Here is a 27,804-nt window from a genome sequence, read left to right as displayed (position 1 = left end):
AGACTCCCTGTAATCCATGGAGGTGAGCAGGCAGCCCTGGGGTTGGGGTAGGGCAGGGAGTACCTCCTTGGACCTCCTCCCTGGACACCTGAAATGTTCCTGTTTTAGGGAACCTCAGGAGACCAGGGGGTTGTGGGATGGTGGGCCGAGGAGTTAGCAAGCAGGGCTCCTGGAGGTGGTCCCTGGGGGCAGGAAGGAGTACAGCTAAGGGCATCCTGCAAGGTTCACATGCATGGGCTCCCCACTGCCTGCAGAGCACCCCCAGCTACAACCCAGGCTTGGGTCCTGCATGGCAACCAGCACCCTGTCCCCAGGCTTGCTCATGCGGTCTGGGCTAGTCCTGGCCCATCCCGTGATGGAGACGAGGCAAGCCCATAGTGTTGCTAGATGTGAGCCCCACATCCTTGCAAGAAACGCCTCAATCCTGACTACCTGCCCTAGACCCCCAGAGAGCGGACCCAGACCCCAGATCTGGTGCTATGTTTATTTGCCAAGGATGGAAGTGCGGCCGGCCTGGTCTCTCACAGAACACACAGGGGTGGACATTCAAGCCCCTCCCTGGTCCCTAGGCCACACACCCCGAGTGACTCTTCCCAGACCCCTCCCATCACATGGGCCCCCCACTCCCAAGGGCAGGATGTGGCAGAGCTCTGCAGAGGGCTTCGGATCCTATTGGACCAGGCCTTTTCTTCTGTGCGGGCAGGTGCCACAGCCTAGGCTAGTCTCCATGAGCCGGCTCTTGGGGCCCACCCTGTGGCTTATGGAAGATGCTTTGCACCCTTGTCTGTGGCCCTCCCCATCTCCAGCGTCTCCTTGCATCCTTCCATCTCTGAGGAACCTCAGGTGGGTTTTCAGCCACACAGACTGGAGATGGGACTCTGTCAGGCTGAGAGGGGGTTACTGTCATTCTGTGCTGGGCAGAAGCATTAGTCAGGAGCTTGGCCTGGAAACCAGGACTACATGGGGACCCAAAGGGACCCCCAGCTCCTTCTCTAAGGGGCAGTGTTAAGCAGACGTCCTCCTGAATAGGGTAGAAGGGTCTCACTTTGGGCTCATTTACCTGCAAAGCAGGAAGCAATCAAACCAAAGCAGACTCAAGACCCCAAAATGAATTTGTTCCCAAATAGAGGACTTGCCAGTGGGTTGGGGTGCCTGAGGTGGCAGGGTTCCCCATGCAAGGGTCCCAAGGATCCACAGGAAATAAGGTCCCTCTTTCGAGAAAGCCTGAGAGGTTTAGAGTCGGAGAATCAAACGGGCAGCAGGTGCGGATGCATTCAGGGAAGAGGTTTCCGGGCAGGACCAGCCATCTGTAACTCTGGGGTCGCTGGAGGTCCACTGCCCCAGGTGGGGGGGGCGCCAAGCCAAGGTGCTCAGGGCTCCATGTGCCACCACTTGAAGGCAAAGGGCTGCCGGCGCACGTTGGTGCCACAGTGCACCTCCCCATGGAGCATGTGGTAGGGGGTGAAGTCGTCGATGAAGACACAGTGCAGGCCCAGCGGCTCCAGCAGCGCCCTCACTTTCTCCTCCAGGCAGCAGCGGCCGTTGATGATGGGCCCGAAGGGTTTGGGGATGCCCAGGTACTTGCCCAGCACCAGCATGTTCACCTGAAGCAGGAGAGACTTTACCCATCAGTTCCCACCTCCAGCACCTGCCTCAGGGCAGAAGCTGCACTAGTTCGTCCTTCAGACAGCGCTGCGCTACCCTGCCTTGCCCTGTCCTACCCGGGAAGGGTCTCTGGAGCCAAACACCTCTGAGAACACCTGCAGCGCTCCCAAGGACTTTCTCAGCTCTGTGCCAGGTAGCCCAAACTTCTAGGCCACAGCTGATTGGACAGTGCTGGACAGCGGATTCAAAACTGGCCAATCAGATTCTGGCTCTGGGGACCTGGCGATTCTCATCAGCTACTGCTTGTGCAGGACCGGCAAGGTGTGGTTATGGTCCTGTGTGTCCCCAGGGATGGAGCAGCAGAGAAAGGTCAACTAGGGCAGGGTAGGGGGAGGGAGGGAGGAGGGAGTGATGCAAACACAGAGCTGACAGGCGATTCTGGCCTCCTGGGGTCTTACTAAGCTCTCCCGTTCCCCCACCTTGTGGGTGGCTTCTGTCTCTTGCCAACACCAAAGCCTGAACCATTGCACAAGCTCTTGCAAGGCCGGGGAGTGGGGGTGGGGCGCACCTAATTACACAGCAACTCCAGCGAGCGGGGAGGAAGAAGAGGGCCAAGTTAGCCAGAAAGGGGAAGGAAGGATAGAGGGTTAGCTGAAGCAAGGGCAGGCTGATGGCCTCCCCCTAACCCCGTCCTGCCTCTAGGCTCTGAGTGAACATGAGCTGAGTCCTTCTGGGAGTAGAACCAGGCAGCCCCCTGAGGTGCAGCGGATCCTCAGACCGGCGCCATCAGGACCCCAGGTGCATGGCCCCAGGTGTGCACAAGGTTGAGAGCCCCCAGCCAAATCCTCAAGATGTTGTCTAAGGCCACTTCTTTCGAGAAGCCTTCCTGGACACCCCAATCTTGTCTTTAGGACAGAGGCACCCCCAAACCACAGCCCACTTTATCTTACAAGAGAGATGGCTGAGACTCTGCCTCAAAGAGGCTCAGAAGCTAGCCCCTTGGTGGGTTAGCCTGGGAGCTTTTTGTGAGCAGGACCAGGCTCAGCCATGGCGCTCAACCAATGAGTGGCCCCTCTGCTGGGCACCTCACACACCCTGATTCTCTCCATCCCTGTCTCCCCTCACTGCCCCCAAGCCAGTGCAATCCCAACAGCTTGCTCCCGCTGGGGACTGGGGCTGGGAGCTCTGGCTGAAGGGCCCCAGCGCTGGGTGCATCCTCACCAGGTCGGGGAAGAAGGCCACGGCCTTTCTGCGCTCGCTCTTGAAGAGCTGGGGGATATCAATGATGTCACGGTCAGTCAGGCCCAGCTCCCGCTTCAGTACCTCGCGGTTCCAGTCGATGCAGCTCTGGGGGTAGAAGGGAAGGGGTGGGGGCACAGCTGAGGAGGGCCCACCAGCAAGTGCTGGGGGTCCCCAAGGGGCACGTGCAGCTGAGGAGAGGGGTGATGGCTGAGGGCCTGTGGAGCAGCCATCCCTACCACACTACCCTGGGTCCTCTATGCTGCCCACCAGGCCACCGCCAGGGCCACACAGGATGCTCCAGCCTGGACCCCCCAGAGCCCTTGCTCCTTGGGGACCTCACCTAGTCTAGGGGCTGAAAGCCTCATCAACGTGCTGATGACCCCAAGTCTCTCCTTCTATCTCTCTGTCTCTCCCTCTTTGTCTTCTTTACTCTCTCTCTCCCTCGTCTTTCTCATCTCTCTCTCCTCCTCTCTCTCTCCCGCCATCTTCCTCCTCTCTCTCCTCTCTCTCTGTCTTCCTCCCTCCTTTCTTTTTCTTCCTCCATCTCTCTCTCCCCCCTCCATTTCCACCTTTTCTTTCTCCCCCAGCCTCTTTATAAAGGCCAGTGTCCTCCTTGACCTCAGGCTCCTAAGCCTGCACAATCCACAGCCTGTTCGGTAGCTTTGCTGGGATGTCACTGAGCACAGTTGTCACCCAGCAGCTCTTTGCTCCCCATCGCGCCCCCAGCTTGGCTGCTTCCCTTGTGGTTCCTCAATGAAACCACTGTCAGCCCAGCAGGTAGGGCCCCAAGCCTTGCCGCCTGGCTCCCTGACTTTTTGCTCACGCCACAGCCAAGCCTCCTGTGAGCACCACCTTGAAAACCCACTCTCAGCCTGCTCCTCCCTCACCCCCTCCTCGGCCTCCTCCTGGGGCAGAGGCCACCCTTCCAGGCTGCTTGATGTCAGCGGCCTCCTGACCTGTCACATGGCCTCCTTGTAGTTTCCCAGCTCCAGGACTGTGACTGGCCGAGGGACCTGGGCTCAGCCCTGCACCAGTTGCTCTTGGCCACCTGTTTTCCACACCCAGGTGGGGTTCATGCTTTCACTTCTCCAAGGCCCAGAGAGGAGGCATGAACCTCTTTATCTGGGCCTGGCTCAACCTGAGATTGCCTAGGCTCCAAGCTTCAGGCTTCTATGCCTGCCCCAGCCCTTCGCCCCTGTACCTGTACAAACTTGTTAAAGCTGATGAGGTTGTTATTGGACAGGACCTGGTCTATTGAGATAGTCTTGGCCCTCCTGTCACCTGCGAAAGAGAGAGGTACACGGAGCTGGGGGTGGGGGGACTTTAGAGGGCAGCCTGAGAAGTGAGGCCAAGGTCACAGCCTCTCATCTTTTTGCACCTTGATGCGGGGGATGAGAGGTTTTGGGCATCACCTGTCAGGGCTCTGCTGGGCCAGCGTGCAAGAGTGGGGGTGGGAAAGAGGATGAGGCTCTTCCTACAAGAAGGCCCCGAGCTGCTGCCCATGCCCAGGGGCTCACTGGATCTCACCAGTCAGAGGTCAGCTGATTTGCCCTAAGTCATGAGGCTGGGACATGGAATAGGGTGCTCACAGCCACCCTGAGGCCTTAGCTGGGCAAAGAAGGACTCCCTAGGCTGTGCACACATGTGCAGCTGCCCAGGTGGACGCAGACAGATGGGCCAGTCTCAGCTGCATGCACTGGCCCCTAAGCATCTCATTCTCAGGCATAACAGGGCACTGACCCACAAGGCCCAGTGAGGCTGGAGCAGCAGGGCCCAAGCCTGACTGTCCTTGTGCCTAGGCTCCCACTGGGAGTCGGGGGAGACCGAGGCGCCAAGCCCCCAGCAGGCACTGCTCACTTACTATTAGGATTTGGGGACCTGGATCACAGGACATGAAGCCCTAAGCTTTGGGTCCTTCTGAGCAGGGGATGTGGTACATTGCCTTGGTGCCACACTCAGGGAGCCAGCCATGTCTCCATTCTGTCCATGTCTACCTTGTGTCTGTCACCCACCACCTGCTTCTTGCTTTGTGTTGGCTCTTTCCCATGGAATGGTGGCTGGCAAAGCCCACTGAGCAGGGGCAGGAGTCTTGGTGGGCATCTAATTTGGGGGACAGCCTTGCTTAAAATTGGCCATGCTGGGGCCCAGCACGGTAGCCTAGTAGCTAAAAGTCTTTGACTTGAATGTGCCGGGATCCCATATGGATGCCGGTTCTAATCCCAGCAGCCCCGCTTCCCATCCAGCTCCCTGCTTGCGGCCTGGGAAAGTAGTCAAGGATGGCCCAAAGCCTTTGGTTCCTGCCATGTGGGAGACCCAGAGGAAGAGGCTCCTAGTTCCTGGCTTTGGATTGGCTCAGCTCCAGCCATTGTAGCCATTTGGGGAGTGAATCAACAGATTGAAGATCTTTCTCTTTGTCTCGCTTACTCTCTGCATATCTGACTTTGCAATAAAAATAAATAAATCTTTAAAAATATATTGGCCATGCTGGAGCTGGTGTTTAAACCAGGGTTATGGCGCCTGCTGGTAATGTCAGTACACCTGGGTTTCATACCCAGCTGTGATATCTGACTGCAAGTTCCTGCTGCTGCAGACCCTGTGGTGATGGCTCCAGTGGCTGGGCTCCTGCCCTCACATGGGAGAAGCTGGGCTGCTTTCCTGGTTCCCAACTTTGGCCTAGCCCAGCCCCAGGCACTGAGGGCACTTGAGGGTAAACTGGGGATGCTGACACTTCTTGCTCTTTTCTCTGTGTCTACTCTCAAAAAAAAAAAAAAAATCCTTCCCTCTTTCAAACCACAGTAAGTCTTAGGTGAGTGGCAAGGAAGCAGTGACAAGGGACCTACCCACAACGCCCTGAAACAGGAGGGCCCTGCCGTGGCCCCACTTGCGCTTCTCCTGGAAGAGCTTGAAGCAGGCACCAGGGCTGGCCAGCAGCATCCGGAAGCCCTGTGTGGGGAGAAGATATGGGCTGAGCTCTTGGCCACAGCATGGTCCCTAGGAGGGCATTGTCGAGGAGGGAGGAAGGGGTGGCTCAGCTGCTGTCGCTGATGCAACCCCACATCCTCACCTTCCCATCGGGAGCAGGCACAAAGCTCAGAAACTCATCCACGTGGCCCACAGCCAGCCAGTCCACAAAGAGCTCCACGGGCGGCTGCACCTTCTGGGCGTGGAGGAAGTCCCGCACCACCTGTGTGACCCTGCGGCCATTTGACCTAGGAATCACCGGGGTTAAAAAAAAAGAGGCATCAGACTGAAAACAGCTGGCAGACACTTTTTGCCGAGCTCTGCAAGAACTGATTTTTTTAAAAAACGCATCAGTCTATGCACTCCTTCTGCCAGCAGGAAAGACAACAAACAACTGACAACAAACAGCAGTATCTTAAGATCCCATCAGGTGGGTTCCACGTGGACAAACCCAGGATAGGTCTGTCACATCCAGGCAAGAGCCCAGTGGGTTTCACCCCTGGCCTCATCCCCACAGCCAGGCAATTCTTCCTTGAGTTTCTGCCCTGTCTCTCTACTCCTTGGGTTGTCCTGTGGGCAGGGTCCCCCAGCACCAGCACTGTATGCATGCGTATTTAAGCCCCTCTGCTCTGCTTTGGCTTCTGCCAATGTCTCATGGCAGGGCCCACACTTGTCCTCTCTGAAGCATCATGTTTCAGATTCCCAGTCCCCTCCAAGGCTTCACCCTGGGCCACCTCTCGCCTGAGTCTAAGGCTGCCTTGGGTCTCAATGTCTCGGGCCACTCCACTGTGCACTGTGATGAACGGCGCAGAATCCACTGTTCTGGGTAACTGCGTCACATTTCTCTGATCTCCTACCTCCCCTTCTCCTGCGTTCTGGAAAAGATCTGATCTCAGTCATTCACACGGTAATATGAATGAGCCTTGAGTCACTGGCATTTCTCCCAGGACTGTTGGGAATGGAAGCTTCTCTTATTACCACGAACCCACAGATACTAAGATCAGCACCATCTACTTAGAATCAGCAGAGCCAAGCCAAGTCATAAACTCGCTCACCCTCTCTGGGAGAGATGGAAGGACAGAGCTTAAGAGCCTCATAGGTCCTTGGACACTCCCAGGGGAGTGCTGGGAGGGGGGACGCCCCAGGGCTACCGCTTCATCCATCACTTCGATTCCCTTGGAGGGGTGCAGGGGTCCCTCACCCCCCTAAACACCCGCACCCTGGGCACTCCTCCCTCCCGTTGCCCTTCTCTCACCCCGGTAGGTTGCCCCCAATGAGGATCCTCCCCAGGGGGTACTCTCGCCCGTTGGCCACCACGGGGGGGCTGACCTCCAGGTTCCCGAAGGAGTCCAGGCCACTCACAGACCTGTCCCGTGGCTCCCGAGTCACGTAGCCAAAATCTGGACCCTGGTGAGGGACGAGGAGGCAACTAAGTCAGGTGGTGGAGGGGGTCACAGGAGACCCCGAAGCCCACTGCTGGGCTCCGAGCTCCCTCATCCCACGCGAGGAGTGGCTGCATCCAGGAGGGGCAGATGGAGGCCGGCAGACACCTGGCCTGTTCGATAGGCCACCACCCCAGCACAGAGGCCATGGGCAGGATGCACTTGGGCTCTTGGCCCTGCTGATTTCCAAGGTGGTGGTGCTCGTCAGGGTGCAGGGTTTGACATGGGGGATTCCCTGCAGCCCCCCATCAGACATGGAGTTTGAGACCATGGCCACGCCCTTAGCCACACCCAGCCTGACGTCAGCCAGTCTTGAGGCTGGGACCCTGAGACTGCAGACGCTCCCTGAGCCCCAGTCTTTGGGTTTCAGGAAAGGAGTGTCCTCCCCAGAAGGAATGGGGTTCCCCCAATGACCAGGTACAGCTGGAGGGTCCTTCCATCCACTCCAGGGTTAGCAGTTGCCAGGGATCCAGGTTAGCAGCCTTTAGATGGGCAACAAGACCCACTCTCTCCCTGCAGCTCCTGTCACGGCAAGAGTGGCTGCAAAAACACCATGAGCCCGGGGTGACCCACATGTTCCCCCAAGAGGCTCCAGGAGGGAAAGCAACTCAGGCAGTGTCACCCAGCCTGTGGGCAAGCAACAAGGCCTGGGTTCCTTCCAGTCATACCACCCTGCCTCTGCCGTCCAGGGATTTAGTGAGCAAGGCTCCAGGCTGCCTGGCTGCACCTGCATTCCAGGCCAACAGACTCAGCAGAACGCGAGAGGCTAATGTAATTACATCTCTCCTGTGCACATGCTGGCGACTGTTCCCTCACCCCCAGGGAGCCGGGTTCCCAGCACAACCCCTCCCTGTGCCCTCATGCCCTGTTTGGCCCCCAGGACAGGGTCCTCACCAGGATCCGTTTGTAAGGGAAGTCCTGCAGTTCGCCGTTTCTGGGCGAGTCAAAGACCACAGGGAAGGTCTTATGTGGCGCCTCCACGTACCCGAGCTCCATCTCATCCTGCGAAGGAAGGTGGGGCATGGGTGGTCACAGCTTCCCCCTCGTGCTGTGCACAGGAGCTGCCTGGTGGGGGGCGGGAGAGGGAAGGACAGGGGGCTGATGCCAACTGATGAGGGGAGGGGCTGCAGGCTCATAGAGAGCATGCACTTGCCTAGGGTCACAAAGCCGAGAGTAAGGGAGAAAATGGACATGACCTTGGGGCTATCCCCTGGCTGGGCTGGGACAGGGTAGATACGAGAGGACCTTGGGTGGTCTCAGTGAGATAAAGAAGCTGCTGGGAACCAGCCAGGACCTCTGCCTTCCCCCTGTGGTCGTGAGGGGTCGGGGCAGGGCAGTGCTGAGCTATCTGGGTTAGGAGGCGACCAGCTTCGGTGACCAGCCCATGCAGAGGAGCTCTTCACACCCAGGTGACAGAAGGTAACAGCAAGGAGCAGACAAGTCTGAGGACATAGAGCCAACTGGCTGCACAGCCCAGGACCCAAACCCAGCCCGCCTCATTCCAGAGTCCCTCCCGTCCAGGCTGGGCCTGTCCGGAGGCCGTAGGTACCTGGATCCAGCGGTCATTGCGGTTCTCAGCCTGGGGGCAAATGGTCAGCTTGCAGCCAGCCAGCCTGGCCAACTCAGCCACCGCTTCCACAAAACACGTGTTGTTCCTCACGCTGCGGGTGAGCCCAGGGACAGCGTCAGGGTCAGAGCCGGCCTCCTCTCCCCGGGACGGATGCCCCCTCATCCCCTGGACTCACCGGCACACATACACCTCCAGGGGTGGCAGGGTGCTAGGTGTCATGATCCACGGTGCCACCCGGAACACCACTGTGTCGGTGAAGATGGGCGTCTCGGAGAAGTCCTGCGGGGAGATGGGGCAGGGGGAGAGCACTGGACACGGAGTCCTCTGTTCTCATGGCAGCAAGTCCCTGGCTTCTCTGCAAGATGGACATTACCCAGCGGGGGTGGCACATCTGGCGCCCTTCCCTGCCACATGTGGCCCCAGGCCTTGCGACCCCGCTCGGCCCTGGCCAGCCCCTACCTCGTTGGAGTCGTCCAGCAGTGTGACGTGGAAGGAGAGCAGTCCTGCGAAGCCGGCGTCAGGGAAGGAGAGGCCCTCCACGAAGAAGCGTTCCTCATCCCCGTGGAAGCGGGGCACCTCATACGACACCTTGTCCTGGCCCAGTACGCACCTATAGGCCTCGCACGAGTCCTCGGGACCTGAAGGGGAACCGAGGTGGCCGTGACTGCCTGTCAGGCCCAGGGAGCCGGGGGGTGCAGAGAGCCGTGTGAGGCCTTCATGACGTATTCTTTGCACCCGCTCCTTGACAAAGGGATGTGTTGTGTCCAACCTGGCATGGCTTAGGAGGGCAGCCAGCATGGGCACAGCTAGCGAGGGTGTCCAGTGTGGGCACAGTCAACCTTTCCTACATGGGTACTCAGCTCTTTTTGGAGGGCAGCTTAGTGGTACCCAAACAAGCAGTGCTTGCCCCTTACCCCGAAAGTCCACTTCTAGGTAGTCTGCTGATAAAACTACATGTACAAGTTGAGGCCAGTGTGGTGGTGTTGCAGGTAAGGCTGTTGCCTATAATGCCAGCATCCAATATGGGCACTGGTTCGAGTCCTGGCTGCTCACTTCCCATCCAGCTCCCTGCTCATGGTCCGGGAAAGCAGTAGAGGATGACCCAAAGCCTTGGGACCCTGCATCCATTAGGGTTACGGGATGAAGCTCCAGGATCCTGACCTTGGCCTGGCCTGGCCCTGGCCATTGCGACCATCTGAGGTGCGTACTGGCAGATGGAAGGATTCTCTCTCTCTCTCTGTAATTTTGCCTCTTAATCAATTAATCTTTGGGAGAAAAGCCCTACACGCATGGACAATTGTGCACGGGTGTCTCATTTGTATTTCTGATTCAGCGCTGGCCCAGCACAACGCATGTCAGTTGCATTTTCAGGAGACACCCCCTTGAAGTTCACAGGGCAGAAGCCCACGCATGTGGAACCGGCCTTGCACTGCTGCCGTGCACACAAGGACGTGAAGACGGAGCCGGAAGAATGGGGACTCCTGACACTGGTTCTTTAAACACACTTGACTTTTTCAATATCAAGAATTTCAAATATGCTTTGGCTGTATTTTTCAAGATTCACTCACCCAATCTGACACCTTCTAGCTGAGCTGGGGAACCCACCTGATGGGGCTCAGGACCCCCATTTCAGAGTATTCTTCCTGGGCACCCCCAAGGCCTCTCCTGGAGCCCGTGCAGAGTTGCCCACAGTGGAATGGCCCTGGTGGGTGGTGGCCTGGACTCACCACACATGTGGAAGACCCGGGCACGCTCGGCATCATGGCTGGAGGTGTGCAGGACAAGCTTGTGGTCGTCAAAGAGGGCCGCGGGACCCTGGGTACGCAGGACCATGACAGACATGTCTTCTAGGTCTGCAGAGCCAAGCAGGAGGCACTATTCAGGGCGGTGGCCTTGGACTCCAGCACCTGCCCCTCGGTTAGGGCAGCTGAGACCCGGGGCTCCCAGCCTACTCGGGAAGTGCTGGATTCCTCCACTGGAGCAAATCCCAGACACACGCACCTGCGTGACATGCGGGGCACCTGTGGGGCCTGCCGTGAGCCACATGTTCTCATCTGCCCTGGCAACATGTAGGATGTGCAAGGACCCAGACCAGAGGTTGGCATGTAGCAGGTGCGAGGGCCGCCTGGGGGTCCCATGGGGAGGGTCTTGGTCTCTAGCCAGGGTTGGGGCGGTGACCAGCAAAGGGCAAGTGTTATTCCACCTCCCACCCCCAGAGGGTGCTCAGGTCGGGGCCTGCCAGAAATGCCTGGCGATTTGGGGCCAGGTGGAACAGGGGTTGTCTCCAAACTGCAGCATCCCCATCTAACATGGAGTGAGGATAACTCCAGCTTGGCAAATTATACTAGAAGGGAAGGGAAGGCACACGGCAGGTGCTCAGACAGTGTGAGCCTTGTCCACTGTCCAGGAAGAAGAGCGTGGTGAGGCCGCCAGTTTCTGCCCCAGTATGAGTGACTGCTGGTTCTGGTCACATTGGGGAGGGTTGGTCGTCACCCTAAGATGTACTCTGAGCAACATCGAGATGTGGCAGCCCGGCTTGGCCTTCACAGCCCCACCTGTGGGTTGGAAACCCTGGGCAGCTACCCGAGCAGGGACCCTGGACACACCCAGGCAGCCCCCGGTCTCAGCCCCTCACCTTCCAGGCAGCACACGTGCTGGTCGGAGTTGTCCCGGACATCACAGCTCAGGTCGTCCCGGTCACAGTTCACCAGCAGGATGGCGCCATGGCCCTCGGGCCCCCAGACCCACTGCCGCTGCCGACGGCAATGCCCAGCTGACCATGGGGGCTCAACCCAGACCTGCGCCCCTCCCATCCCCCGGCCCGACGGCTAAGCCTTCTCACCCTCTGAGACTGTGTCCCTGTCACAGAGGGATACCTCCCGGCCCGCTTCAGGAACCGCCATGGCTCCTTATGGCCCACACCATCAAGTCCAGTGGCCTGTGTGGCTGTCTGGGCTGTTCCTCCCCTGCTTCTCTTCTGGAACGTGAGACCCACGCCTCCGCTCATGCCCCTTCCTCCTCCTCTCCCCTTCCGCCATGGCCCTATGCTGATCCCTAACCTGAAATGCCCTCCCTCCAGCATGCCTGCAGTCCAGCTCAAGCACACTTCCTTCCAGAGCTTTCTCTCTCACTCAGCCTTCCTGGACCCACCCTCCTCCTCTCGCCACCCCCACTGAACTCCCAGTACATCAGTGCCACCATGATGTACCCCCAAATTCTGCAGATTTCACACTTGGTAGATATCCTTTGTCAGCTGGGTTAGGGTTTCTACACATGATGGCCTATGAGCCGAATCTGGCCCAATGCTTGTTTTCGAAAATAAAGTTTTATTGGCACATGGTCACTCCTGACCTTCGGGCATCACCCAGGACTGTGGACCTCTATGCCTGCTCATTTGCACACCAGTTTTTTTTTCTCCTGCTGCAAGACAATCTGGGGCCACCCCAGGCTCCTGTTCAGCTCTCCTGGCCTCAGCGTCAGTCAGGGGGCAGGGGGCTGTTTGTCACATCCTTGACCCTCCTGACCCAGCCTGTAGCGGAAGGCCCCCCACTGCCCTTCCTGGGCCCAGGCAGGGACACCTACCTTGTCCACAAGGGCCCTATCGTGCCTGCCGTCGCAGTTCAGGTCGCAATCCAGTGAGATATCTGCAGGGAGGAAGCAGTGGGCACTTCTATCCGAGAGAGGCTGAGGCTCCAGCTGCTTTGTCCTGTTTCAGGACCTGTCAGGGCCTGGCCAGACAAGGCGTCGCCAGGAGACACAGCCTGGGGCGGGGGGAGCGGCTGGGGTGTCTGTGGCCCCTCTCCCCAGGATGGGGAAGAGGCCTTCGGGGAGGAAGGAAGATCAGAGAAGAGGCCCACGCCCAGTGCTGCATCCTCCAGGAAGCCTTCCTGGAGGCCTCTCTCTTTTGTGTGCCACTGACAGCCCTCACTGTCTGTGGGATCTTACTTGGAGACCAGGACTATGAGACATTCCGGGGGGTGTGACACTCTCCTCTGGAGGATGGCATAGTATCGAGGACACGGGTGTGAATTGGGGCTCTGCCACACTGCCTGGCTATGGTGCTTCTCTGAATCCCAACTTGAATCTCACACCCGCTGAGTCCCACCCTCCACTCCTCCTTAGAAGTTGGGGAGACATTTACAAGCGGAGCCTTCAAGCATCCAACTTCATGCCAATGGTTCTCCATGTGCTGGAACCCTGCCCTCCAGGGCAGGGGCTTCCGGCTCCAGGGTCCTGGTCTCACCCCATCCAGCATCTTTCATTCTCAAGGGCTTTCTCTTCTATATGTTATTTAAAATTTTGACAATTTCCACGTTTGGGTCTTTTTCCTTCTCCCTATTCAACACACCCCAGGCCAGCCATGTGCAGAACAATGTCCACTCCCAGGTCATAGTCTGACTTTTTGCTCATCCTTTGTTGTATCAGGGTGTCTCCTCTTCATGAGGGGTCTTCAAAAACTCATGTAAAATGTACATGATAGGTCCCAGATAGTGCGAGGACTTTCCATCCAGCTTCCAGGTTATGGTCTGGGAAAGCAATGGAGGATGGCCCAAAGCCTTGGGACCCTGCACTTGCATGGGAGACCCGGAAGAGGCTCCTGGCTCTTGGCTTTGGATTGGCTTAGCTCTGGCCGTTACAGCCACTCGGAGAGTGAACCAGCAGATAGAAGATCTTTCTCTCTGTCTCTCCTTCTCTCCATAAATCTGATCTGCCTTTCCAATAAAAAGATAGAGAAAAGGAATAAATCTCTGAAAGATTTATCCTTTCCAATTAAAACTTAGAAATGAAGAATACATCTCTGAAAGATTTATTTATCTTTTAAAAAAGAAAATGCACCTGATGAGAATCAGTGCGCGGCATAGTGAGTTAAGCTGCCGCTGGCAACACCAGCATTCTGCTCTATTTTAGATCCAGCTCCCTGCTAACATGCCTGGGAAAGCAGCAGAGGATGGCCCAAGGGGTTGGGCCACTACACCCACGTGGGAGGTTGGGAACAAGTTCCTGGTTCCTGGCTTCAGTCTGGCCCAGCCCTGACTGTCGTAGCCATCTGAGGAGTGAACCCATGGATGTAAGAACTCTCTCCCCGGCTCTCTCTCTCTCTGTCACTTTTGCAAATAAATAAATATAAATCCTTTAAAAATAAAATTAAAAGATAAAACCCTGTGCAGGGGCTAGGCATCCGTCCTTCTGGTTGTCGGTTAGGATGCCCACTTCCTTTTCTGGGTTCGAGTCCAAGCTCTGCTCCTCATCCCAGCTTCTTGCTAATGCAGACTCTGGAAGGTGGCAGAGATGGCCCAAGTGCCGGGTCCCTGCCGCTCACACGGACGCCTGTCTTGAAGGCCTGGTTCTTGGCTTTGACCCTCCGGCCACTGTGGTCAGGTGGGGAGTGACCAGAGGGTGGGAGTGCTCCCTCTCGCTCTCTCTCGGGCAGTAACACAAAAATCACATTATGCTTGCGATGGGGATTTTAGTGAGTTTTGACTGATACTCTGATCTGTTTACTTTTTGTGTTTCAGTCAGGAAACAATTTTTTTTTTTTTAATTTGAAAAGCAAAGATAGAGATAGACACAGGCCCAGAGAGATCTAGCATTCACTGGCTCACTTCCTAAATGCTGTGTGTCTCCCAAGCAGGCAGCAGGGAACCCAACTACTGGGTCCTAACCCACTGTCTCGGGGTGCAGGAGGCTTGAGTCAGCAGCAGAGGCAGGACGGGGCCAGGTGCGAGTGGTACCTTAACCGCTGTGACAAGTGCAGCAAATGCACCCTCGGGCTGGGTAGCATCTATCAACTTCTCATTCATTTTCCCTGTTCCTTCTTCAGTGTGTTCAGCCTACTGCTGAGCTCAGCAGTATTTTCTGTCTTGGTTACTAGGCTTTTTACTTCTAAGCGTCTCCATTGCCCCTTGCAGTTTTCCTTCCTCTGCTTAAACTCCCTGTCTGTTCGTGCGTAGTGACACTTTCCGTACTGGAGCCTTCAGCATAGCACTCATGCTCATTTCCTATTCCCTGAGTGTTCCAGCATTGAAATCATCTTGCAGGGAGTTCACAGTCAGTTTGCAGAGAGTTAGCTGGGAAAGCAAGTGCAGTTGCAGCCAGGTGCAGGCAAAGCAAGAGGACACACGGGTCTCTGTGTGTGTACAAGCCCAGCTCAGCACCAGGAGGATGTGGGCATTGGGGAACTGGAAGACTCAGGTTGGAGAATAAAGATTGACTTGCCATTCGATGGATTTTAGTAAAGAGCCCCTGTTCGGTGTCACTCCCAGATACCCCCACCCCTCCCCGTCCACGGCAAGGCCCCTGACGTACCCACACAGGTGAGGTAGAGCACCGTGCAGGCCAGGGGCAGAGGCTCGTGACTGGAGTGATAGGAAATCTGTACCTGTGGAGAGACAGGTCAGCAGGCCTGGAGGAGCCGAGAGCCCCCGGGGCCAGGGCTGAGGCGAGGGTGGGCGGTCTCAAGAACTTCTCTGTATCAACACACTCTTCCTTTAGCCTTCCCTGGGCCACTTCTGTTTTCAGGCCTCGGTGTCAGGCGCAGGTATCAGGTGGGTGTCAGGTGTGTATCAGGTGGGGTATCAGGCTGGTGTCAGGCAGGTGAGTGTCAGGTGAGTGTCAGGCAGGTGGGTGGCAAGTGGGTGTCAGGCGGGTGTCTGCTGGGTGTCCGATGGGTGTCAGGTGAGTGTCAGGTGGGTGTCGGGCCGGTGTCAGGCAGGTGGGTGTCAGGTGAGTGTCAGGTGGGTGTCGGGCGGGTGTCAAGCAGGTGTCAGGCGGGTGTCAGGTGAGTGTCAGGCAGGTGGGTGTCAGGTGGGTGTCAGGCGGGTGTCTGCTGGGTGTCCGATGGGTGTCAGGCAGGTGGCAGGTGGCAGGTGGGTGTCAAGCAGGTGTCAGGCAGGTGGGTGTCAGGTAGGTGTCAGGCAGGTGTCTGCTGGGTGTCCGATGGGTGTCAGGAAGGTGGCAGGTGGGTGTCAGGCAGGTGTCAGGCAGGTGGGTGTCAGGTGGGTGTCGGGCCGGTGTCAAGCAGGTGTCAGGCGGGTGGCAGGTGGGTATCAGGCAGGTGGGTGGCAGGTGGGTGGCAGGTGGGTGTCAGGTGGGTGTCTACTGGGTGTCCGATGGGTGTCAGGCAGGTGGCAGGTGGGTGTCAGGCAGGTGGGTGTCAGGTGGGTGGGTGTCAGGTAGGTATCAGGCTGGGGTCAGACAGGTGAGTGTCAGGTGAGTGTCAGGCAGGTGGGTGGCAGGAAGGTGTCAGGTGGGTGTCAGGAGGGTATCCGGTGGGGCAGGTGGCAGGCAGGTGCAGCAGTGGTGTCAGGAGGTGTCAGGCATGTCTCGGCCAGGGTGTCAAAGGTGCAGGTGTCGCGGTGTCAGGCGGGTGTCAGGTGAGTATCAGGCAGGTGTCAGGTGGGTGTTGGGCGGGCGTCATAGAGGTGTCAAGCAGGTGTCGGTGGGTACCAGCAGGTGTCCGACTCTCCCATCCTTGGCTTAGGGTCCTGATCCCTGGTTTCTCCTGGAGAATGGGGATCAGTTCCCCGCACTCTGAGGACTATAGTGAGGCCGAAGGAGCAATGGCCACCCAGCACCTGGCCCCTTGCAAAAACGTGGCAGCTGACATGGAGGAAGACACACCGGGAGCCCTCCTCCCTTCATCCCTGTGCCAAGCTCAAAGGCCGGCCCGTGCTCCTATGGTTTAAACCTATGTCTCCCGTGCTCCTATGGTTTAAATCTATAGACTATGGAAGAGGTGGGTGAGTGGGGAGTGAGCACCATCGGGAGACATGGCCTGGGAAGGGGCTTCTCCCCCAGCCCCTCTTTCTCTCCTTTTTCTAAGTAGCAAGTCCCCGGTCAGCCTTCCACCTGCAGACAGGGATGCCGAGGCCAGCACAGCCCACCTGGGACACAAGAGAAGGAGCAGGAGTGGAGCAGAGTGAAGGAACCACTCCACGCCAGCACAGAGGGAGGTGTGTTGAGTATCCCCACTTCATAGATGGGCAAGCAGAGGCTCTGTGAGCCCGTAGGAGGCACTGGGGACGCAGTGCGCATGCACAGGCTGCAGAGCTGCAACTCAGACTCCAGCTGTCAGCTCTAGGCCCAAGAGCTGGCTCACTGTGCCACCCAAACTCTGGAGACAGAGGGGACTCTGGGCTCTGGGGAAGCTGGGTCATGGCCTCACCACACCCCAAGCTCGGGGACCACTCACGTGACTGTCATTGATGTCATTGCTGGGCGAGTTCATGACCACAATGATGTCCAGCCCCTCGTCGAAGTGCCACCGCCGGGTGTCAGCTCGCTCCCGGCTCCTCTCCATGCTGGGGGCAATGTAGATATCCACACCTGGGGTCCCATAGACCTCGAACAGCTCAGTGCCCTCAGGAACCGACCTGGGAAGAGCAGCACGTGGTGAGGCAGCTCCTGTTCAGGTGTCCGAGCCTTTGCTCAAGCCCTGCTCCCTCCTCCAGGAAGCCTTCCTTGACCACCCTCGCCCCTTAGAGTCTCACAGTACATTCTTGGACAAACGTTTCTGCATGTTTACAATCCTGGGCTCCACACCCTCTCACATGGACTCTGCATGTGCTGCTGCAACTCCCCAGGTAGCCAGGACCCAGCTGAGGGTCTCCTGGAGCCCTCTCGGTCCCCCTCACAAACCTCCACAGCAGGAGAGAAGACAGGCTGGGGTCTCCCCTGAGGAAGACATTGTTGCACCTGTGTAGCACCTGCTGTGCACCAAGCACTTTGCATGCACCTGCTCCTCCAGCAAGTCCAGGAGCCAAGCCCATCGTCCCTGTGTGGCAGCTGAGGCGCTAAGGCTCAGAGAGGTGTAGCCACAAGTGTCAAGCCACACAGCTTCCAGCTACAGAGCCAGGCTTACTCAGGTCTTCCTGATGCCTGCTCCATCGCCAGGGGAATGTGGCCAGATTCATGACATCACTGGGGCCTGGCCCTGCCGTACCCGTTCCTGCCTGGGAGTCCCAGTCTGCCGGTGGGCTGGGACAGGTGCACCTCCCACTGCCCCTGTCCAGGACTCTTCACTTCCACAGGGAACTTGACACTGACTAGTGCCACTTGCCAGGTTCTGGGCGTTGGCCTCAGGTTGGTGGATTCCCAGGTGGGAAGCAGCCCAGAAGTCTTCCTGGAAGAAGCTGCTCCCCCTGCCCTGGGGCATTACAGAAGCCAACATTGCGGGGGGGGGGGGTGGTTCTTGCCATGGCCCAGCCTTGTTTCAGTCCCTTGACATAAAGTGTAGCATGCAATGCCCTCGGTAAGCATCAGAGAAAGGCACTGGCATTGTCACCCATTTCACACATGGGGAAACTGAGGTTAAGTAACCTCCAAGGTGGTAAAGCTTGCAAGCAGCAAGGTCAGGAGCCAATCCAGGACCTCTGGCTCCTGCAGCCACACTCACACACCACCCAGACCCTCTCTGGGTTTGGGGGTGTCCAGCCCATGCCAGGCTCCCTGATGCGGATGGACCCACACCCTCCTCACCCCGGGCCGGTGCCAAGCGAGGCTACAGAGTCAGGTAAACAAGCTACAGCAGAGGCCATGGAAGCCCAGGGCTTGTGGAGTCAGGTTCCAGACCAGGCTGGCTCATGTGTCTGCTGGTTGATCTTGACTAACTCACTCAGCCTTGTCGGGCCCAGTCATCCCATCTATGAAATGGGCTAATGATACTCCCCTGGCCAACCTCACAGTGATCACCAGGCTCAAATGCGATGGCAGATAGGAGAGGCCCAGGATGGGGAAGCAGTTATTATAGTCAATTAGGGTGACAGAAACAGGAGGACAGAGGTGGGACAAGAGAGGGGGCCAGGGAAACCAGGGCAGGCTTCCTGGAGGAGGCACAATTGTGGGAAGGTATTCTCGTGTCACCTCAGGGGACTGAGCTCAGACTTGGGCTGTAATGAGTTTATTTTTGTTTCCTCTCAAGTTCATGGGCAGCCAGCAATGGTTCTTGATCAGGGACAGCAATGTGATACAACAAGAACAAGGTAGACACGCCTGAGGGCCCTGGGGGCAGACAGTCTGAGCCCAACCTGCAGCCCTGCCCCCCAACTCTGTAGGTGTGAGGCCTCGAGGGCCTGACTCAGCAACCCCAGCCTGTCTACATCCGCCTGTATTCAACAGTGGGTGTGCGCACCAGGCACCCGGGAAGTCGTGCCTCATTTCTCTGTAGGGGAAACCGAGGCAGCAGAAGGTGAGAGTCCAGCCTCCCCAGCCAGGGAGGCTGTGTCCCAGGAAGGTGGAACGGGTGAGAAGAGAAGCCAGGAAGAGAGCCTGCATCAGGTACAGGAAGATCCAGACCTCACAGAGGGGGAAGGAAGAATCTGGAACCTCTCCAGCACCGTGTGCTTGCTCCAGCTGCCTGCATGGCTGAGCCCCACCCTATCCCCCAGCCAGTTAGGCTGCTCAGCTGCCCCTCCCCCAGCTGTCCTTCCAGGTCCCTCCACAGGCAGCTGAGAGCCCTGCTGCTCCCCTGGCCAGGTCAACTTCAGAGTGGAGAGGGGCCTGGGTTCCTGCAATGCACAACCTGGAAGGTCCCAGGCCAGTGGGAACGGCAGAACACCTGAAAGCAGGCAACCTTAGCCCCACTCTACTAAGGTTGGGGTCCCTGACCCGGCGGCAGCCCAGCCTTTGTACCAGCATGCTGCTGTTCAGTGATGCTGGCCGTGGTCCCCAAGGCTCTAGGGATGACTCTGGGTGACACTCCCACCCCACACACCAGCCCCATTTGCTCTCCCTGTGTTCTTGTGACAATGAGGACAGTGGAGATACAGGTGGTTCCCACAGCTGACTGACATGTGGGCAGGTTGAAAATCCTGAACATTTTGACGCTGACAAGATGCACAAGTGTGAGGTTCCACAGCTGACCTTGTGAGATTGGTCACAGTCAGAATGCCACATAACATTGCCCTCAGTCCATGCGTACGTGGCATCTATGAGGCATGCACCTTCAAGATATCTCATTAAGGATATGCAAATACCCTCCCTCCCAATTTTACATGTGAACCCCTACTGGTGCCAAGCCTGCCAGATTAGGGATGCTGCAACTGTGCTGTATCTCCTACTTTACAGATGCTAAGACTGAGGCTCCGGGCAGGGGACAGATCCGGGACTCACAGCCAGCCCCGTCCCATGCTCCCTGAAACCTAAGCCCATCCTTGCTCATCACAGGCTCAGGGACTCAGCCTCTGGGAGGACAAGACCAGACTCCTGAGCTGAGAAATTGCTGGAAACAGGATGATCCACAAGGGCCACAGTGAGCTGGCCTGTGAGGATCGTAGGAGGCAGAGACCCAATTCAGAGGCTCTGAGTGGCACTCCAGCTGCCCCAGCCTCACCCACATGGCCCACAGATTCCCTGCCTCTGCTGTCCCCATCCCTACAACCAGGTCCAGGAAACCACTGTCCTGCCCCCACGCCGTGCCTGCCCTCACCCGGCCAAGGGAGTGACAGCTGTGCAGATGTCCTGATGAAAGACCACGCCGTGGAGAGAAAGTGGGAGGCACAGCAGGCCTGGCTCTCTGCACAGGCATTAGAAGCTCCTGCACCCAGTTTCCAATCAGGGAGAGGAAGGCATAGGTGCCAATCCCCTCAGGGTACAAATGGGGAAACTGAGGCTGGAGGAGGCACAGAAAGTGGCTCAGGCAGGGGCAGGTGACTGGTGCAGGATCGAAGCTCAGGGCTCCACGGCGCAGGCTCTGCCAGGCAAGAGGTGACAGGAGCCATTGGCTCTCCCAAAGGTAGCAATGCCACCCCTGCTGCGTCATGGCAGTCTCTGGGAATCTCATGCTGCAGAGGTTCCTCACGAATCAAGCATTCTGAGGTGTAGCCCCCTGGCACCAAGGCTGTTGCCCAAGTCCTCTGGGGCAATTCAGAGGTGCAGCCTGGCAGGAGACCGTCAAGACTGGAGCAAAGCAGGAGGCTGCCAGCTCCCTGCCAGGTGAGCAACAGCTGCTAACAGAGGGAGGAAGGGAGCACCAGGCCAGGAAGTGGCAGCAGCTCCCATTTCACACCCGCCCAGAGCACCTTAGGGGTGCCTCCCTGCCTTCCAGCTCTTCCAGGTGCTGCTCCCTGGGGTCCATCTCTGATGGGTGAGATGGACACCTCCAAAGTCAAGGTTGACCCTCTGGGCTGCCGTGTGCCTGGCCCCTTTGAAAGCATCCAGCTCACAGCAGGCACTTCTGGGGTCTTCCTATCCAGGAGCCCCCCTTCCAAGGGAGGCTTTACACCCTTGTGATTAAATTTCCCTTCCAAAAATAGTCACAGGTCGCTGGTTCAAGCTGGAAGACTTTTGCTCTGTCCCTGTCGTGGAGCTCAATCCTGGGGAAGTCTGCGCCCCTATGTCCCCTTCCGGAAAATGCAGGGTGGCCAAGCTCTACTGTTAGTGTCTGAGACCCCATAGGTTGTTCTATTGAACCGTCTGTCCCTGCCTAAGGATTGCTATCTGAGTCTGCAACAAGTCACAAAGGGAATGGCTTTGAGGGCCCCTCAGCTGCCTGAGCAGTCATAGCCCCATGAGCCCCAAGGATGCATGGGCATGCCCAGTTGAAGTAGCTCTAGCCAGTGTCCATGCCCAACACTGTGGCCCACTGCCAGGGGACAGCCTGCAGTCTGATGGGGCACAGCAAGGACCAACTCTGAGCCCAAGTCTGAGAAGCTTGTCTCAATGCTGAATGTTCAAAGTTCAAGAAAGAGCAGCAGGTTGACCAGCTGCCAGCATCCTGCACAGGCTCATCAGCTGGAGTCTTGGTAGCTCCATTTCCCATCCAGTTCTCTACTAACGCACCTGAGAAAACAGCAAAGGAAGCCCAAGGGCTTGAGCCCCTGTATCCACATGGGAAAACCGGGTGGAGTTCAGCCCCATTCGGGGAGTGAATCAACCGATGGAAAAAATCTTTGTCTCTCTGTCACTCTGCCTTTCAAATAAATAAAACAAATCTTTAGAAAATACAGAAGAAAGGGTTATGCAGAATGCAGGGAACAACCTGGGCTGTGAACTAGACAAGAGTTGGGTTCAAGTCCAGATGTGTCTCACAGACAAGACTTATCAGGCTCCACCCTCTGAGAACTCCTTTTGCATCTGTTGGATAGAAACTGAAGAAAGCTTCCAGTTGAGATGAGGACTAAACAAGACACGCAATGCTGTGCAGGCTCAGGGCACCTCCATGCCCTCCTCTTCCTCCTTCTTCTTTCCCCCATCTTTGCCCCCACAGCAAGCCTGGGCCACCCCCAGCTCATCAGTAGTCATAAAGGCAGGGTTGATCCTCTGCCATGCGAGGCCATCTGTCTGGGCAAGGCTTGTTCTTCAAGGCTCTGGTTTGGTGCTCCCCCTCTAGGAAGCCCACCCTGAATGCTCCACCCACACTAATTTTTCTTTTCTCCACCTCTCTTTCTCCTGGGCTGGCTCAGTGGCCATCCCAGCCATCACATATTTGGCAGAGCTGAGAACCCTTGAGGCTCTCCACAGGGCTTGGGTATAGCAGTAATGACAGGATGGGGGCAGCAGGCATGTAGCACTCCATATTGGAGTACCTGGGTTTGAGTCCTACCTTCCTGCTAACGTACGCACTGGGAGGCAGCAGGTGATGGCTCGAGTACCTGGGTCCTTGCCACCCACATGGGAGACACAGCTGGAGTTCCTGGCTCCTGGCTTCGGCCTGGCCATCCCTGCCGCTGCAGACATTTGGAGGATGAGCCAGCAGATGGACCATCCCCTTCCCCACCCCTGCTTTATAATTAAACACTTCTGACAAAGATGTTGATAATGGACAGTCGCCATCCTGAGTGCCCATCCCAGCAGGTGCTGGCCACATGGTCATTCACAGACAGCCCTGGGAAGTCAGGGACAACCTGGTCGGCTTGCATCCCGGCTCTGCTATTTAGTGTCTGAGTGACCTATGGTGACTTATTTAGCCTTTCTGGACCTTAGTTTTCACATCTATAAAACGGGGTTGATGATGGTACCCATTTCACAGTATCATTGTGAGAATTCAATCATTTACGCTGGGTGCTCAGGAGAGCGAGCACCGTGCACAGGCTCCAAGCGCCATCACTGGAGTTATCACGGCCTCCATACCGCAGAGACAGAGACCATGTTGGCTGGGGGAACTTGTACACCTGCTGCCCTAGCTCCCACTGGCACTCATCAGGCCGGAAGGGGCTGTGGCCTCGCCTACTCCCGCCCCTCCTCCTGCAGCTCCCTGACGCCCCCACTGGCACCCCAAAGGCGTGGGCCTCAGACTGTTCTGCTGTGCACACCAAACCCTGAAGGAATCCCAATGCCCATAGGAACGTATGACTTGGGGACTCACTACCACCGCTGGACCTCGAGTCCCTCGGGAGAAAATGCTAGAGCCCCTGCCCCACACCCCATGGAGATGCCCCACATGACCTTCATTTGCAACATGGTCCCTCTTGCTCAGGCCTCCCTAGGATGCAGCGGCCCTGGCACCTCTTCTCTCCAGTGCTTCCTCCGCCCAGGAAGAAAGCTGTGCGGGGGCGGGGCCAGCCCCAGACCTCCTGGGCAGGTCAAACTGGAGACACATCTGCCCAACGGGCACAAAGCAGCTGGGCCAAGTGAGTCATGCCATGGCACGCAGCCCTGGAGCAGGCGGCGCCAGGCAGCAAGGTACCTCTCCTCCCATCTCCGCTCCTGGTGTGGTCTCTGTGGAGGCCCCTCCTGTGGGAGCCGCTAAAGCCCCTTCCCATCCCTCTCTGCCCGCCCACCCTCAGCCAGGCTGGAGTTCCTGGACCCCATGGGTTGGGTCTGCCCCACACCCCATTCCCTCCCTTGCCCAGCTCCTCACCCCCTCCCGTGCCATACTCACAGACCAGCCTCTCTGCTGCTTTTGACTCAAGTTCATTCCCAAGTTCCACGTCTTAACCTAGGACACATTCTCCATGGGCAGGTGACTTTGCCCCTCCCACTCCTCAGTGCACACGTGACAATGTCCAGGAGATGGTGGCCTAGGGACACTACCCACCACCTCGCCACGCACGTGATGATGCCCACAGCCAAAAGGCAAACATGGGGAAAACGGGAGGGGAATGTGCGGGAAGAAAGCTGGAGGGGTGGAAGTGGTCACTCTGTCCAGCCGCCACCACCCACCATCCTGGCACTGGAGCTGAAACTCCCAAGACTCTCAGAACGCCTTCCAAGCTAGGTCCGAAGCCCCTCCCCAAACCTGCCTTTTCTGCCTGGGAGAAAGAGTAGGGGAGGGACTTACTTCAGGCACCACCTCCATGTAGGGGGAGTAATGTGTGGATGCTGCAAGGCCATGGAACCCAGACAGGAAATTGCCCCTTCTGGGGTGGTAGCACTGTCACCAGCCCCGTACTCCGAGCAGGCAGGGGCGAGCTTAGCTCTCGGCATGGCTTCTCAGTGCGCGGTTGTCAGACGGACACCCAGCTCCTACAGTGGTTCCCTGGGCTAGGTTCAAGGGACTCAGCACAGCGCCTGACACAGCCCGAGGGCTGCAATAAGTAAAACTGACTTTTCATAAAAGGGTTGACACTCTGTTGTGGGTCTTGAACCAAGGCTGCGTAAACCCCTTTTTGTGTTCTTCTGTGCCCCAGGCATGGAGAAGGCTGTCCTCCTCTCCATGGCCTAGTACCAGGCACCGTAGGCCCTTCTGTCCTGAAGCCTCCCCATTCCCAAAGTCTACTTGCTGGGGTCTAGAAGTCCAGCTGGACCAAGGCCACCCTGAATCCAGAAGAAGGCTCTTACCCATAGATGTCCACAAGTGTCTCCACGCCGGCCACGCAGACGGCGCTGGTGGGATGCTCCAGGGACACACGCACGATTCTCTGTAGTGACATGCTGGTTGCTCTGCGCTGGGCTTTGGCCACCAGACCCAGCACTGCCCCAGGTGCCCCTTGGGATGCTTTAAAAGTCCTTAGCCCCGCCCCCTCCAGCCCAGGGGATGAGCCTATTGGCTCCAGTCTAGCTGAGAGTTCTGGATTGGCTGGAAGGGATCCCAGATTTGCATCTAAACCTTTACCTGCCCCTCCCTACCCCCCGCCCCAGCACCCAAGGAGTTAATTTGTTGTTGCAAGAACAAGTTGGAACAGGTACTGGCCAGGGCACTGGGGACTGGTGAAGGTGGCAGGGCATCCCTTTCTGCCAGTTCAGAGACAAGGTGGTTTACTGGGAATCTCTTTCCACCTTGTTGTGGGAAACTGGTGAGAATGCATATTTCCAGGCCCCACCTCCAAGGCAGAGGTTAGGAGTGTAGCCCAACATCTGGATTAAAAATTTTTTTTTTTTTTTGCCAGCATCCAAAACATGTTTCATGCCCTTTAAGAAACACCAGCTCCTTCTGAGTGCCAGGGATTTTAGAGGCAGAACTGGACCCTACCTCAGCTCTTTCCTGGCCGGATGCCCAGGGGGCACCTCGGTCTGTTGCTTGGTAGGGGAGATTCAGGCACTGGCAGGGAGGGAGGAAAAGCTCCGGGGAGAGGAGTCTCGGAAGCCACTCCAGGCTTCCCCATGCACCTGTCTCAGAGCCTCGGTTCCTCATCTGCAGAAAATGTGGCTCATTGCTGGCCCAGGCCAAGATAATGGCGGAGGCTCCAAAGGTGCCAGATAGAGGTCTGCTCTCCTGGCTGGTGGCATTGAGGGTCCCAGGCAGGGCCTATGGTGTGTCCCTGTTCCCGGAGAGGGCAGCCATTGTCAGCTGGCCTGTGGAGGGAGCCCCAGGCAAGGGAACACTTCTGGGGAGTGCATGGGGAATGTGTGTGTGTGTGTGTGTGTGTGTGTCGGGGGTGGGGGGTGCACCGGCAGAGCCAGCCTCCATCTCAGAGCCCCGTGTCTCCCTGCCCTTGCTTCTCCCCTTGTAACAGCAGCTTTTAGAGACAGGTCTGTGGCTCATTCAGAGTAGTGTTCATAACTGACGGACAGCAATGCTTGGTCCCTTGGTCCACAACAAAAGCTGAAACAAAGAGCGATCAAGAGAGCAAGTGTCGAGGGTGTCGCTGGAGGCAGTGGTAAGGATGTGGGAGAAGAGATGCTTTCACAGAAACCAGGCCACCAAGGCTGCACAGGAAAGCAGCAGCAGGGGCATAGATGAAAGGAACTATAGTGGCTTGTGCCCTGGGCGATCTGCCACCTCTGCTGACACTGATTGTCCCCCTTCCCTGCCCCACCCCCGGCTTCCCTTGCAGAAGGAGGAAGTGGCCCAGAGAAGGCAGAAGGGAGGAAGCGGCAGGGCCCAGCCCACCCCCATAGCCATCTCAGCAGAGCAGGTGGCCCCAGGGGTGACAGGTGTGTGTCAGTCATGTTGCTGAGTCAGCCTGCCCTCCACCACAGGCCTCAGACTTGGCACCGGGGACTCTCTCGCACCCGGGTTGGGGCTGCCTGAGGCCCGCAAGACCCCTCACACTCCTCTTCTCCCTGGAGCCCAGGAAATAGAGGCTGCACAGGCAAAAATTCGAGAAACATAGGTGGACGTCTTTATTGATGCGGAAGGAGACAGCTGATCATCCAGAGCATTTGCAACACAGAGAACAGCCAGAGCAGTGATCCCAGGGTGACCCCCTCAGGGGGACTCCATGGCTCCCCTCTCCCTGGCCCTCCTCAGCCCCAGCCCTTTTTCTGGGGGAGTTCCAACCCTGGCCCCCAGCTCCTCGCAAAAGCTTCTTCAGCTTTGGTTCAGCCTGGGTTGGATCCTGATCCCAAGTGGAAGGTGCAGGGATGCCAACGGGGTTCCAGATGGGACTCAGCTTCCTGCCCACTTGCAGTCCCATATAGGCCTGTGCGATGCATTCCACGGCTCAGTCTGGGGTCTGGGGTCTCACCAGGGACCACCAAAAGCCCACACAGAGGGGCAGAGGTAGCCCCTACCCAACCGGTGGGGGACAGGAGTAGGCTGGCTCCCTCCTGTCCCTGCTCAGCTAAGCCTGCCTGTGCACATCTGGGTGACCTCACCCGGGGCTGTTAACCTCTGGGACAGCTGTGTCTTCCCCTGTGGGAGGGGACATAGCATTGCCAGGGGTCACAGCTGAACCCAAGCAACGTGCAGGGTCCTCAGTGTGCTGGGAGAGACCTGGCAATTCCTCCCCTCCCAGTGCCCGCAGAAGGAAGGGAGGTATGTAAAGAGCATGAGAGGACATTAGCTCTGCCTTCAAGATATGCTAATACCTCCACCTGCCCTGAACATCTGGGCCCTTCCCCTGCCACCTCAAGATAGCCAGCTCCATTCAGAGCAGAGCTAGGGCCCCGAGATCTCTGGGGGGCAGGGAGGGGGCTGCTGCCTGCTCCCCAATCCTGCCCTGGCCTCTTCCTTGCTTTGCCTCTCAGCAGTTTTGAACCGGAAGAAACAGCCGACTCTTCTAATTAAAGGCTCACCCAACGGTAACAAGCACCTGCTAAGGACAGACTCAGGGATTAAAGGGTTTGTGTTGCCTCTTGTACTCCTGTTTGGGATCAGCTGTCCTGTGCCTGTTTGCTTACACACAGCCGGAGGATGCTGGGGTCACAGCCTCAGGGGCAGGCAAGACCCGAGAGAACATAGTCCACCAAGCCAAGAGGACCTCTTGTATCTCCCCAGCAACGGTCCAAGAACCAGAGCAGCTTGGGAGCAGACAGCCCAGGCATCGTGCGCCCTGCTCCTGGCCAAGTCCACAGTCATTCCCCCTTATGCCCAGGTGAACATCAGAACAGACAGGGAGTATGGCAGGTGGGGTCTACCTGCCAAGGCCCCTTGGCCGTTCTTAAACATGCTGGGAGGCTGTTGGCCTTTGCCCAGAACCTCTGGGCGGCACAGTAGAGAGGAGGAGGTGTGTGGGAGGAGGAGTGGGGAGGAGCAGGTTCCAGAGTCCAGGCTGGGGGTGAGGGTGGGGGTGGAGGTGTCCGTGCTGCAGCCCTGGTGCCTATAGTGGCCAGCACAGTTGCAGGCACTGGGCTGGTAAGGGGAGCAATGGAAAGGAAGGTCCCTCGCCAGCTCCCTGGGGAGGTGTGCGCTTCCCCACCCCTCCCGCAGTGAGGAGCCAGGGC

The 27,804-nt window shown here is 57.6% G+C and overlaps 1 protein-coding gene across 1 annotated transcript; it reads right to left on the bottom strand.

Annotated features, from left to right (window-relative positions):
- Positions 1-1,370: 1,370 nt before the first annotated feature.
- Positions 1,371-24,629, bottom strand: PADI3 (peptidyl arginine deiminase 3). The gene is made up of 16 exons (XM_040987974.1): positions 24,538-24,629; positions 17,012-17,192; positions 15,127-15,199; positions 12,403-12,464; positions 11,456-11,573; positions 10,548-10,673; positions 9,280-9,458; positions 8,996-9,099; positions 8,800-8,911; positions 8,145-8,252; positions 7,064-7,215; positions 5,912-6,056; positions 5,688-5,790; positions 4,049-4,128; positions 2,827-2,952; positions 1,371-1,604 (listed from the first exon to the last, which is right to left on the bottom strand). Exons 1-16 carry the CDS (start codon positions 24,627-24,629, stop codon positions 1,371-1,373), a joined length of 1,995 nt encoding a protein of 664 aa, XP_040843908.1.
- Between the last annotated feature and the right edge of the window lie 3,175 nt (positions 24,630-27,804).

Source organism: Ochotona curzoniae, unplaced genomic scaffold (genome assembly GCF_017591425.1).
Source record: "Ochotona curzoniae isolate NIBS_2020 unplaced genomic scaffold, NIBS_Ocur_1.0 contig_4792, whole genome shotgun sequence".
Taxonomy (NCBI): Eukaryota; Metazoa; Chordata; class Mammalia; order Lagomorpha; family Ochotonidae; genus Ochotona; species Ochotona curzoniae.
This window is presented reverse-complemented; position numbering and strand designations above follow the sequence as displayed.

Bases quoted from the DNA above. Each gene is read 5' to 3' on its own strand.
- PADI3 (XM_040987974.1), bottom strand. From the start codon at position 24,629: ATGTCACTACAGAGAATCGTGCGTGTGTCCCTGGAGCATCCCACCAGC. The intron at 5,791-5,911 runs GTGAGGATGTGG...CTCCCCACACAG, and splicing joins TGCCTGCTCCCGATGGGAAG to GGCTTCCGGATGCTGCTGGC. The intron at 1,605-2,826 runs GTGAGGATGCAC...CTCCTGCTTCAG, and splicing joins TGGCCTTCTTCCCCGACCTG to GTGAACATGCTGGTGCTGGG.